The sequence below is a fragment of the Capricornis sumatraensis genome, chromosome 20, assembly GCF_032405125.1.
Source record: "Capricornis sumatraensis isolate serow.1 chromosome 20, serow.2, whole genome shotgun sequence".
NCBI lineage: Eukaryota > Metazoa > Chordata > Mammalia > Artiodactyla > Bovidae > Capricornis > Capricornis sumatraensis.
In genome coordinates, this window is record NC_091088.1 from 54,656,749 (window position 1) to 54,670,752 (window position 14,004).

Genomic DNA, 14,004 nt, shown 5'->3' on the forward strand with positions numbered 1-14,004 from the left:
AAAGCATCAATTCTCTGGCACTCAGCTTTCAGGAAAGCATCTGCCGGAGTTGCAGGAGACCTGGATTCAATCTGGGTTGGGAAGCTCCCCTGGAGAAGGAAATGGCAAACCACTCCAGTATTCTCGCTTGGAGAATCTCATGGACAGAGAGGCCTGGCAGGCTACAGTTCATGGGATTGCAAGAGTCAGACACGACTTGGTGCTATCTTTCCTTTTTCTTTATGATCCAGTTCTCACATCCATACACTGGAAAAACCATAGCTTTGACTTAATGGACCTTTGTCAGCAAAGTGATGGTTCTGCTTTTTAATATGCTTTCTAGGTTTATCATAGCTTTTCTTCCAAGGAGCAAGTGTCTTTTAATTTCATGGCTGCAGTCACCATCTGCAATGATTTTGGAGTCCAGGAAAATAAAGTCTGTCACTGTTTCCATTGTTTCTCCATCTATTTGCTGTGAAGTGATGGGATCCTATACCATGATCTTAGTTTTTTTGAATGTGGAGTGTTAAGTCAGCTTTTTAAAAAACTCTTCTCTTTCATCTTCATCAAGGGGCTCTTTAGTTCCTCTTTGCTTTCTGCCTTTAGGATGGTGTCATCTCCATATCTGAAGTTATTGACATTTAGCCTCTTTCAATCGAGAACACTCTTCTGCCTCGTTGTACCATTTTTGTTAAGTTTCCAGGAGCATTCTTTCAGTAAGGGTTTGTGTACCCATGGCCAAGAAAGACAAACTCTGTTTGGGGGTGTTTGTAGCAAAGTAGGGGTTTATGCAGGGCATCCAGGCAGGGAGTGGAAGACAAGCCCTTACATTTGCTCCAACCTGGTCTTTGAGTTAGGGGGCTTTATAAGGGGGAAGAATGCAGAGACAGGGATTAATCGTCATCTTGTGACATTCCTGAATGTAATTTCAGGAATCAGGATGTGCCTGGTTATGATTCTCTGGCCATGGGGTCCATAGCTCTGGAGTTTCTTAGCTCATTTTGCTCTGGAGAAACAACCTGCATTTGTACATTAGTAATGATACCTGTAACAGCAATGTTAGTACATTAAAGATGTTATCGAAAACAGCAGCTACAGCCATCTGACTCTGGTGGAGAAGTGTTCGGTTAGCACAGGATTGAGATCCAAGGGGACAAGAAAGAAGTTTTGAATAGAGAGATTAATCAGAAACTTGGTAAGGAGACTTGGTTTTAGAGGAATTTGGTTTCAATCCCCACTCCTGGTTTAACTTCCCCTGAATCTTTGAGGAAACAAGACCACAATTGCTCTAGCTAATTCTTGCTGAAACAGATCATCATCCTGCCTCAATCTGGGGAATTGACCCTGCTTTGGGATCTTCCGTGTTCCAAGTACTGGATCGGAATCTTTCATGGTTTAAGGTTTTTCCCTTGGTCCACAGACACAATTATGAGCAAGTGGAAGAGGGACGACTGGAAATTTAATAAGTTTCGGGAAGCAGATCTCATTCCCTGAGGAAAGAAGGAGAAGAATCCTGAAGAACAGGCTGGCCTGGGCACTTCTGGGGAGACTTGTTTTAAGCCTGATAGGCAGCTGTCTAATTTTATCTAAGTAGGTCTAACTTTGTAATCTGGCCGTTAACATATAAAACACGTATGACTACTGCACATACATGTCCTTTTTCTGCTAAAATCTAATCTAAAGCAATTGTCTAGTACTATTCATGATACAAAATCTAGCAGTTTATTCTGAGAGGCTGTAGCTTAAGCTCTATCATTTGTTACCACTGTTTTTGTTTATTTTCTGTATTTTTGGCTGTGCTGGGCCTTCACTGTGGCTCTTGGGCTTTCTCTAGTTGCAGTGAGCGAGGGCTGCTCTCTCGTTGCAGAGCTTGGCTGGAGAGCACAGGCTCAGTAGTGTGGCATCCGGGCTTAGTCGCCCCATGGCACATGTGGACTCTTCCAGGACCAGGGGTCGAACCAAAGCCCCTTACATTGGCAGGCGGATTCCCACTGAGCCACCAGGGAAGTCCTGTTACTACTATTCTTAAGTAAGAGAAAGATTTCATTGTTACCTTGAGATTATAATGCTGTAGTTGGAAGCTGCTGGCAGATATTGTTTTGAGAATTGATGGTGGTATTCTTGATTCTGATACGCTTCAAAAAATTCAAGTTCACAGTAATACAGGCATTTGTCTGAAACCATGTCCACAAGGGCTATCCAGCTTTGTTTTGATTTCTAAATGTATTTTTTCCTTAATGGTTAAAGCAGATGTACAGTGTAGAAGCCAGAATGACTTCCCCATACCTCACTCAATATGTGAACATTTCTTCTGTCGTTTCCTGTTTTGATTACAGATCTTTTGCTATGTCCAAATATTTGCCACTTGGTGCCAGGGTGGTTGATCCATCATGTCCTGTGGTGCTAAGCCTACTTTTTGTTTATATATATATTTTTCGCCTAGCTACCCACATTGGGAGAAAACTGATCAGACATAGTGAACAAACTCAGAGGCATTTTAATGAGAAAACACTTTATAGGCCGTACATTTTATCAATTATACCAATTTATCACAGAAACATTGTATTAATATGCTGCTTTTAGCATCGACTTAAAACAAGCAGTGACGTGTTATGAGTTGCTACACTCTTACAACTTCACTGGACAGTTTTCTTTTCATCTTAAATATTGGGGGTAACAGAATGGTTGGAAGTAAAAAAATAATAATAATTTTCAGTGTTGTAGGAAGAGAGACAACTTGTGAACAGTTCAGTCACATGAACTGGATGGGTCTCACAAGCCTGGCTCCGATTCTTGGATTAGCCACCTATCACTGCTGTGGTCTTATCCTGATGTGGGTGTCTTTTGGCATCAGCAGGCCTTTCTATAGGCCAGTCCAACACAGAGCCCTTTCTTGAGTGGGAAATAATAAACTCAGCAGTCAGTTCCCTTCAGTTTTGTTGCAGATGTGCTTTTTAAGAGTACCTGATGAAGGCCCTTTTATGTAGGTTTCAGACAGTCCTTTACGTGCTGCCTTCTCAAGTATACACAGTTGAAGTTCTTAGGGCATCTGATCATCCAAAGATAGACCGGTGTGATCAGCTTCAGAAGTAAACTTAAAGTGTCCTTCAATAATTCAGTTAAACTTTACACAATAATGTAACATAACCATAAGGAGGTATCTTTGGAGGTGAGTCTTGGGCAGTAAATACAGATCTCAGTCAACAAAACTAGGATTTAATATCTACTGAAACATAATCTTTTTTCTGAACATCAGTGTGTGTTTGCAGCCAAGTGAAAGCTTATTGAAGGGTGCCAAGCACAGGGGTGTGAGACAAGTCTCAGATCCCTTCTGACCTGGTCTTTGAGTTAGGTTTTGTTGTTGTTGCTCTAACAGGAAGCACAAACTGAAATTGTATGGCTCAGGGAGTCCCTGTCCTGACACCTACTGGTAGGTGGGCCTGGGAAACAAGGCTGCTGACCAGGGCGTCCCAAAGGTCCTGGTGTTAGTGCTGGCCCATTGGCAGGCAGAGCCAGGTTCTGGTATGAATGGCTGAGGGACCAGGGTCCCAGAGCTGGTGTTGTCCTGCTGTTGTATGGGGCCGGATTCTGGGGCAGGTGGCTCAGGAGCTCCAGGTTGCTTGAGGCTGGTACCAGCCAGCTGGTGGGTGATCCAGGTCCCAGCCTGTCTGGCAGTGGGTTGAGGTGGTCCTGGGGCTGGTCCCCACACATTGGGGAATGAGCAGTGTCTTAGGGCCATTGCTGAACCACTGGTGGGTGGAGCCAGGTCTAGGGGTTTCTGGCAGAGGGCTTGGGGTTCTTAGAACTGGTGTCAGCCCACTGGTGGGTGGAGATGTGTTCTAGGACCTTTGTTGCAGGGTCCTGGGAGTCCTGGAGTTGGTGTCACCCACTGGTGGACTAGCTGTGGGGCCCCAGGAGTCCCAGAGCTAATACCAGCCCACTGGTGGGTCCTGGACCCTCTGGTTGGTGGGGCCAGGTCCCTGGGGAGTCTGCTGATTGATATTGGGTATCCCGGGACTGGGGCCAGCTAACTGATGGGTGGGTCCAGGTCCTGTGCTAATCGGCTAGAGGGAAGATTCCAGAAGGACACGCACCAGCAGCAGTATCCTTGTAGAATGAGCTCCTCAGAAGGGCTGCTGGCAGGTGAGTCCCAGTCTCTCCTGCCCCTCCAGGAGGCTCTCCCGGATCTATAGGTGCGTCTGACTCAGGTTCCTTTCAAACAACTGCTCCTGCCCTGGGCCTCAGAGCATCAGGGATTCCGTGTGCATCCTTTCAGTCGAGTCTGTTTCCTACACCCACTGACTCTCCCAAAGTAAGTCCCACTGGCCTTCTTCTGGGGGTTGGTCTTCCTGATGTAGAACCTCTAGGTTGGGGAGTTCAGAATCCTCACTCCTCCGGGTGAATCTCTGCAGTTGTAACCATCCTCTTGTTCGTGGGTTGCCTACCTAAAGTAGGTCTTGACTGCATCTCTGCTTATCTTGTCGTGGTTTCTTTTTTATAACTTTGTATCTTTAGTTGTAGAAGATCTTTTCAGTTAGTTTTTGGGTCATTCTCATGGACAGTTGCTTTGTAAATAGTTGTAGCTTTTGTGTGTTCATGAGAGGAGGTGAGCTCAGGGTCTTCCTACTTTGCCATTTTGGGCACTCAGCCAAGTTTTTTTTTTTTTTTTTTTAAATATACCACAACTGACTCAAGAAAAAAAATATAATAATATAAACAGAACTATACAAGTAAAGAGATTGACTCAGTAACCTCCCTACTAGAACCCCCCTAGATGAGATGGCTTCACTGCTGAATTATGCAATACATTGTATGAAGCCAACATTACTCTGATACCAAAGGCAGACAAAGATATCACAAGAAAGGAATGTTACAGATCAATATCCATATGTATTTTTCCACATGCCTGGGAAAGAAGAAATGTGACTGGTGAATATCTAGCTATCCTCTCCCACAGTGACTCATCTGTGATTTTTACAGGTTTGCAAATGACCCCTTCTAAACTAAATTCTCTCCAAATTATGGAAAATACACAATTTCAGAAAATGTTAAAATTAAATTATACCCATTGTATAATGTTATTGAATATTGCTAATATTTCTGTGCTCTACAATGACCTAAATTAAAATGGTTCTTTAAGAGAAAAAACTGCCATCAAATTTGGATGCTGAACATATTTCTAACAGATACAGAGTTGACCTGAGGCTTTATAGTTCATCTAGAAAGTCATGAGCAGGTTTCAATACATACGAAAAGACTACCCTGGGATTACAAGAACAGTGGTCCTCTAAGTGTGCTTTCCAGATCAATAAATCAGCTCATCTGGGAATTTATTAAAATGTGTATTTATGGGTCCCAATCTGTATCTACATATATAGTGATATATTGAATTCTGGGGGTGGGACCCAGCTTTATATGTTTTTATAAACCTTCAAGGTGACTCTCTTGTATCCTAAAGTTTGAGAACTACTGGCTGACAAAGATCTCTCTTCTGGTGAAAAAAAAAAAGTCAAAACCTTGCAAACTCAAGAGAATGAGAAGAGAAGACATAGAAACTGGGAGAAAATAATTGCAGAACACATATCTGATAAGACTTTTGTCAAAAACAAGGAATTCTTAAATACACAACAAGAAGAAGAACAAATCAATTTAAAAATGGGCCAAAGAGCTGAAGGAGCTTCTCTGGTGGCTCAGTGGTAAAGAACCTGCCTGCCTATGCAGGGTTCAATACCTGGGTCAGGAAGATCCCCTGGAGAAGGAAATGGCAACCCGCTCTAGTCTTTTTGCTGGGAGAATCCCAAGAACAGTGAAGCCTGGCAGGCTACAGTCCATGGGGTCTGAAAAGTCAACTTAGTGACTGAGCAACAGCGAAGATCCGAACAGATACCTTAACAAAGAAGATATACAGATGGCAAATAAGTATATATGCTGCTTAACATCAGACATCATTAGAGAACTATAACTTACAACAACAGGATAACACCACAAACCCTTTAGTGTGTCTAAAGCTAAACACAGACAACACCAAACAGTGAGGCAGGTATGGAGGGGCAGGGACTCTCCTTCTGTGCTCGTGAGGGTGCAAGATGGTACAGCTACTTTGGAAGACAGTTTGATGCTTTCTTACAAAACCAAACGTGTTCTCACTGTGTTTACCGCCAGCTGTGCTCCTATATATGTTTACCCAAAGGGGCTGAAAACTTATGTCCATTGAAAAACTTGCATGTAAATATTTATAGCAGCATTATTCATAATTGCCAGAAATTGAAAGAAATCAAGGTGTTTCTGTGTAGGTAAGTGGGTAAATAAACTCTGATACATTCAGACAATGGGATATTATTCAGCACTAAAAACTGTGACCTATGAAGACATGGAAGAATCTTAAAGGTGTGTTACTAAGTGAAAGAACCCAATCTGAAAAGGCTACATACTATATGATTCTGACATAGGACATTCAGTAAAGGGTACAACTGTGAGGATGGTAAGACGATCAGAGGTTCCCAGGGTGCAGGAGATGAGTAGGTGAGGCACAGAAGATTTTTAGGTCAGTGAAAACCTCCTGCATAATATTTTAAGGGTGAATGTATGTTAGTACACATGTCTCTAGACCCACAGGACGTATAACCCCAAGAGTGAGCCCTCAGGTAAGCTGTGTATTTTGGATGATTCTGATATGTCAGTGTAACTTCATCTGTTATAAAAAATGTGCCACTCTGATGGGGCATGTGGATAATGGTGGGGGGTGCCATGTATGTGTGGCAGCAGAGGGCATATGGGAAGTCTCTTTATCTTACTCTCAGTTTTGCCTGGAACCTAGAACTGTTCTTTAAAAAAGTCTTTTAAAAAAGACATTAGGGGGAGAGCTGGTGAGATAAAAAATAGTCTGGTAACTACCCTGGTGGTCCAGAGGTTTAGAATCTGCTGCCAGTGCAGGGCACATAGTTCAGTCCCTGATAGAAGAATTAAGATCCCACATTCTTCAGGGCATCTAAGTCTGCACGCCACAACTAGAGAGCCTGCACGCTGCAGTGAAGACCCAGTGCAGCAAAAAAGAAGAAAAAAGTTTGAAATTTAGTTAATATACCAATGTGAATTTCTTGGTTTTGGCAAATGTACCTGGGTATGTAAGACATTAACATTAAAGGGAGCTGGATGAATTGTTTGTGGAAACTCTCTAATTATCTTTGCAACTTTTATGTAAATTTAAAATTATTCCATTATAGAAAGTTTATTCACACAAACAAAAAACCACTACAAACCCTAAGTGGATAGCTAGAGTTTAGCAGGCTCCAGTGGCCAGTTCAGCACAGTGCATAACAAACTCAGCAAAGTACATATAATTTTTGAGAAAGCGTAATCTCCCGATCTGGGTCCTGGGAAAAAGTCCTCAGAAAATACAGAAATGTCTACATATGTTCACCAAAAATACATGAGTAATACCTCTTGCAGAGAAAAACACTGAGGAAGGATAAATGAAGGTGAGCAGAAAAAAACTGAACAAAGGGTCCGGGAAAGGGAAGCTAAGAGGCAAGAGAGCAGCATGATTTTTTTAAATTTAATTTGAGGATTTCCCTGGTGGTCTAGTGGAATCCATGGCTTCCCTGGTGGCTCAGCTGGTAAAGAATCTGCCTGCAATATGGGAGACCAGAGTTCGATCGCTGGGTTGGGAAGATCCCCTGGAGAAGGGAATAGTTACCCACTCCAGTATTCTGGCCTGGAGAATTCATGGACCGTATAGACCATGAGGTTGCAAAGAGTCGGATACGACTGAGTGACTTTCACTGGTGGTCCATTGGTTAAGAATCCACCTTGCAATGCAGAGGACTCAGGTCCGATCTTGATCAGGGAACTAAGATCCCACATACTGTGGGGCAACTAAGCCCATGTGTCTCAACAAAAGAACCCATAAGATGCAACAAAGAGCCTGAAATGGCCAAAAACAAAAAAATCTTTAAAAACTCAATTTGTTAAGTTCGCTTGTTTAGAATTGTTCATGGACTTTCAGCTGTCCCGAATTTGAAAACTCCTTAACCTAAGTTACAAGGACCTCTGTGACTCAAGCTCTGCCAAGTTCTTCCCCCAAGTCAGCTGCTGTCTTGTGTGGGAAGGCTGGGAAGACCTGATGTTGGGGGGCTTTGACAGTCCATCTCCTCCACAAGCTGTCCCTTAGGCATTCATTCTTGCCCCCCAGTTCACACCGAGAGCTGCCCACCCACAAAACCCCTTCTTCACCTTTTGATTTCAGGCATCTTACCAACTTATTCTTTCTCCCAGCACCCTGCTTATTTATTTTATTCTGAGTGACAGTGTTGAACACTGTATCCATGTCCTCCTTGACTGATTTCTTTTCCTCCACTATTTGAGGTCAGAAATGAAACCTGGACTCACACCGTTATCCCCAGGACCCTGGACAGCACCAGGCACAGACTAGGTTCTCATTAAGCCTGTTGAGTGGATGATGGGAGGGTGTGGCATTAGGAAGGGGTAGGGTGGGGGCATGATTTTGTTAAAATTTTGCTTAAATATTAGGCCTCTAAACCCAGCAGATATCTAAGGCTACAGTTCAGAGTCAGGCAACACCTGGGCAAATCACTGTGCTTCTCAAGGATTTCTCATGGCAGGTAAGCTGGGTGAGAGCAGTGCATGCTGAAGGTGCTAGAGGTTGAGTAGTGAGGTTGTGATAAACTGAGGTGAGAGGGGTGAGAGTTTGTGGTAGTCTCTGGACTTTGCCAACACTGGCTCATCAGTTTTGGGAACCATTGGGTTATACCAACAGGGAGCATTTGAAAAACATAGCGCTTACTGCATGACAGGTCAATAAATTGACAATTTTCTTTTTGTTGTTTTTGGCTGTGCTGGGTCCTTGTTGCTGCTCGAGGGCTTTCTCTAGTTGTGGCGAGTGGAGGCTGCTCTTTGTTGTGGTGTCAGGGCTTCTCGTTGCTTCTCTTGTTGAAAAGCACAGGATCTAGGGGCTTTGAGGGATGTGGAATCTTCCCAGAGCAGGGATCGAACCTGTATACCCTGCACTGGCAGACAGACTCCTATACCCAGGGAAGTCCACAGACAAGTTCTTGGGACAAGGAATATTGACTTTATTCAGAAAGCTGGCAGACCAAGAGGATGGTGGGCTTGAGTCCCAAAGAATCTCCGTGTCTGAGTTACAATTCAGGCTTCTTCTAAAAGGGGAGGAAGTAATGTCAAACATTTCCTGGTTCCCATCAACCTCTGGAGGGAATGTGTCAATGACGTTCCTGCAGTCATTCTCAGGTGAGCCTGGTTAAGATATTTTCTATATGGTAAAGATATTTTAGCTTAATGATCATTACCTGGGAGGGCTCCCAGAGATGGGCTGTTATGTTTAATTGAAGCTTATAGGCAACATTCCTTTAGTGATTAGCACGTAGTAGAAAATTACATCACCAGTAATGTAAGTTTTTGTTTCTCCACCTCCTTTTGAACAAGTGGTACTGTCATACTTTTAAATGTCAACCATTTGGTGGTGTTCCGAAAACAAACTTCAACTGAGTAAATGTTAAAGATTTTATTGGCTTTATTCAGTGATTCATGAATCAGGCAGGACCCAGTCTGGCATATCAAAAAGAGCTCAGAGGAGCTGTGTAAAATGAATGATTTGTATTGTACAGGCAGAAGGGAATAGGAACTAGATTATACAAGGTGGGAAATCAGATTATTGCAGGGTTACTTCCCTTTACGGGATAGCAGGGGTCTATCAGGCAGTTACCTAACTAGTACTGATTGAGCAATTCCTGATTGATGGGCTTAAGATTCCATTTCTGGGAGAGCTGAAACTGCAAATTAAATCTGTTAGCAGTGTGGAGCATAAGTGACTCCATTTGGGGCCTTTTGTTTTTAATAGTGGGTACATGAAATTTGATCCAGTTCCATTTCTTTATTAACCAATGAAATTCAGACTCTTCACCCTATTTTAAAGTCTGTTTTGCTTTTCTCTTTTGCTAATTTCCTACTTCTTTCCTTTGGCGTTTTTCTAGTGTTTTTTCCCCCCTTTGAGGCTTAGTAGAACATTTGTGTTGTATTCTGGACACCAATAATTTATTTCTTATATTGGTTGCAGATGTACATGTACGTGTACTCAGTCATGTCTTGACTCTGCGATTCCATGCACTGTAGCCCGCCAGGTTCCTCTGTCCACAGAATTTCCCAGGCAAGAATACTGCAGTGGGTTGCCATTTCCTCCTCCAGGAATCAGCTCTGCTTGCTTTCCAGGCCTGTTGTGTAGGACTCACCCTGGAAGTTCCCCTTGTCACCCTCTTGTGAGGATTCTCCTTTCTTCTACACGAATTCCCCCTTGTTTGTTACCACCACCCCCCAACCCCTGCACTGGGTGGCATGGGAGATCTCAGGTTTTGACCAGGGACTGAACCCATACCTCTGTGCATGGGAAGCTCAGATTCTTAACCACTGGACCAGGAGGGAAGGCCCCTCCCTCTTGTTCTTCATTTTGTTGAGTTGAGCTATATCCTCAGGTAGCACACAAAACAAGTTGATTGACCCTATGAGTATCTGAATGTATCTTTATTCTGTTCTCACATGGAAGGATAAATTTGACTGCATAGAGAATTTTATCTTGAAAGTCATTTCCCTAAGGGTGTAATATTAAAGTCCCCAACTATTACTGTGTTGCTGTATATTTTTCCCCTTATTTCTTTACTGTTTACTTTCTATATTTATGTCCTCCTAACTGAATGAACTCGGGAGATGGTGATGGACAGGGAGGCCTGGCGTGCTGCGATTCATGGGGTCGCAAAGAGTCGGACACGACTGACCGACTGAACTGAACTGATGCTGGGGGCAGAAATGTCTACAAACGTATCTTCTTGTTGGATTGACCCCTTTATCCTTCTGTAATGCCCTTTTCTGTCTTTTGCTACAGTCTTTTGCTTTAGAGTATATTTCTTCTGATACAAGTATTGCATTCTTTTCCTTCCCATTGGCACTGTTGTTGCTCACTCAGTCGTCTCCGACTCTTTGCAACCCCGTCAACTGCAGCGCACCAGGCTTCCCTGTCCCTCACCATCTCCTGGAGCCTGCTCAAACTCATGTCCACTGAGTCGGTGACATCACCCAACCATCTCGTCCTCTGTCATCCCCTTCTCCTCCTGCCTTCAGTCTTTTTCTCCATCAGATCTTTTCCAGTGAGTCAGCTCTTCTCATTAGGTGGCCAGAGTACTGGAGCTTCAGCATCAGTCCTTCCAGTGAATATTCAGGGTTGATTTTCCTTAGCATTGACGCCTTGGCATGGTATGTCTTTTTTGATCCTTTCACTTTCATCCTCTGTCTGCAGTTTTGAAGTGTATCTTTTATAGACAGCATATAAAAGCCATATATTAATAGAAGCTTTAAAAAGTCCATTTAGCCACCCAGGTTTTTTGATTGGAGAGATTACTTCGTTTACATTTAAAGTAATTATTGATAGAGTGTAATTGCCATTGCAAAAATTGTTTTCTGGCTTCTTTTGTAGTTCCTCCTCTTCTTTCTCTCTTACCTTGTGGTTTGATTGTTTTCTTTAGTGTTCTGTTTATATCTTTTCTCATTTTCTTTAGGTATCTAATATAATATATATATCCTATATATTTTTAACCCCCCCATATTTTATATTTGTATGCCACATTTTACATCTTTTTATTTCATGTATCTCTTGACAGGTTATTAATCTTGAATTGATTTTACTATTGTGTCTTTGACACTTCCCGCTTGCTTTGTATGTGACTTATCCACTTCTTTTATTATTGAATATATGTATATATTTAAAAATATTTATTTGGCTCCACTGGGTCTTACTTGCAGCATGCAGGATCTTTTATTGCCATGCAATGACTCTCCAGTAGTGGTGGACCAGCTCCAGAGCATGTGGGCTGAGGAGTTACATGGACTCATGGGTTCAGTTGCTTTGCAGCGTGTGGGGTCTTAGCTCCCCGACCAGGGCTCAAACCCATGTCCTCTGCATTGCAAGGCAGATTCTTAACCACTGGACCAATGGGCAACTCCCTTGGAAGTATTTTTTAGAAAAGATTTCCATCTATTCTCTTTTAACAGAAAAACGAAATTCAGCTCACCGATTCCGCACACGCTTTAACGGAGAACAGCTAGAAGCACTAAGAGATGTATTTGAAAGGACCAGGTACCCACATTGGCTCCTCATAAGAACACTTGCTTCAACCACTCATCTTGATGAGTCAGTTATAAAGGTATGTACCTGAGGTCTGTCTCTGTATAGCGGGATAGCACACCTAACCTGGAGTTTCACACACATTTAGTCATCATGTAATCCTCATTGCTTGAAAAATTGCTGTGTGCCAGGACAGATGTCAAGCATTTTATATATTTGTTCCAATTTTTTTTTTGAAGAACAAGAGTCACAGAGAGGAATCATGTTCCAAGAATTATAAACAGTAGAGCCAGAATTTGAACCTAGGCCTTTCTGACTCCAGACCCACAGTGCTAGATGAGATCCTTTGGTGATGGATTTGGGTCTGTTCCTGTTTATTTCTAGATTCTCCTTAATCACAACATTCAGTTATCTATATACCTTGTGGCTAAGTTCCCTTAGAGTATTCAGGGCATAAGAACCGCTGGATAAATCCTGAAGGCACCCCAAGCTACACTCCCACTCCTTATTCTCAGGCTTCAGAATCCTCTCTGAGGACAAACCCACTTTCTAAATACACCTCCTGTTCTTGGCTGAAAGCAGTCTGTCCTGTCATGCCCATTGCCAGCGCAATCCTATGCCCCCTTTGCCTCCTGGATTCCAGGGCCAGGAGAGAATAGAGTTCTCCTCACTCAAATTAAACATGAAGACGTGTGAGAGTAACTTGCATATACCAGAAACAACCAATTTCTGGAGTATATGAGGATTCTCCTTTGGATGCTTCCCCCTCTTATTAACCTGCTCATCTCTTCCCTCTCCAGACTTGGTTTAAAAACCAACGTGTCAAAAGGAGGAGGGAGGAGAATCAGACTCGGCAAAGTCTGTCACCAGGAGACCCATGCCAGGTTGTCTCAGTGGAGGAAGAAGAGATGTCCTTACCGGGCACTTCCGGAAGCACTCATCCTACGAGTCTCAGCCTTGCAGATGATTCTCATCACGAGCTACCTGAGCTTTCTTGTGCTCAGCAGTGTGAAGGGGCTGCTGCCACTCCTTGCCCTTCATCCTGCAATTTCCTGACTGTTCATCTCCACCAGATAAGTCTTGGAGACTCTGATCCTCCTTGGGCCTCCAGTCCTTATGACATGGATCAACTTATACAGTTATACGACTTACCTGGGGATGATGACCCCAGCAGTCTGGATCAGTACCTCTTCCCAGAGTGCTCCAGCTGGGGGACTGTGACCAGCACTGATCACCATCGTGATGGTGAACACAGCTTCAATCCTGAGAAAGTTCCGTGATCCACATATTTTTTTAATGGTTTTATTTACTTGTGTTCAGCTGTGCTGGGTCTCTGCTGCCGCGTGGGCTCTTCTCTGGTTGCAGGGATGGACGCCGCTCTCAGGCTGTGGTCTCGGGCTTCTCATTGTGGTGGCTTCTCTTGCTATGGAGCACAGGCTCCAGGTGTGCAGGTTCAGTAGTTGCGGCCCCCTTCTGTCCTCTAAGCACTTCCTCGACCAAATTTCAGTATAAAGGGCAGTCATCAGGTGTCTTTGGAGAAATAGCAGAAACTAGCTAGTTCTTTTAGTTTGTCCCAGTTGAGCTATCTCCATTAATACCACGTAAAAATACCTATTTTTCATGAGCCTCTTTGTCTTAAAAACAAAAAAAAAACACCAATTAGGGACCTTCCTAGTGATCCAAGGGTTAGGACTCCATGCTTCCAATGCAGGGGACATGGGTTCAGTTCCTGGTTGGGGAACTAAGATCCCACATGCCACATGGCACAGCTGAAAAAATAAACACCCAAATAACAACCCCCCCCAGAAAAGTGTTTAAGAGTATGACATTAGCAATAGATTGGATGAGGAGTTCCCAGCACTTGTACCTGACAAAAA

General features: G+C 43.3%; 1 protein-coding gene across 1 annotated transcript; it reads left to right on the forward strand.

The window, feature by feature from the left end:
• Positions 1 to 9,221: 9,221 nt before the first annotated feature.
• LEUTX (leucine twenty homeobox) lies at positions 9,222 to 13,407 on the forward strand. Its single transcript, XM_068993067.1, has 4 exons — positions 9,222 to 9,246; positions 12,055 to 12,206; positions 12,928 to 13,011; positions 13,201 to 13,407. The coding sequence occupies exons 1-4, from the start codon at positions 9,222 to 9,224 to the stop codon at positions 13,405 to 13,407; spliced, it is 468 nt and encodes a 155-aa protein (XP_068849168.1).
• The last annotated feature ends 597 nt before the right edge of the window (positions 13,408 to 14,004 follow it).

What these genes read in the sequence shown, in the direction of transcription:
- LEUTX (XM_068993067.1), top strand. Translation starts at nt 9,222, where the DNA reads ATGACGTTCCTGCAGTCATTCTCAG. An exon ending in GTTCCTGCAGTCATTCTCAG is followed by an intron (nt 9,247 to 12,054) that starts GTGAGCCTGGTT and finishes CTCTTTTAACAG; the next exon opens with AAAAACGAAATTCAGCTCAC. An exon ending in CACCAGGAGACCCATGCCAG is followed by an intron (nt 13,012 to 13,200) that starts GTTGTCTCAGTG and finishes CATCTCCACCAG; the next exon opens with ATAAGTCTTGGAGACTCTGA.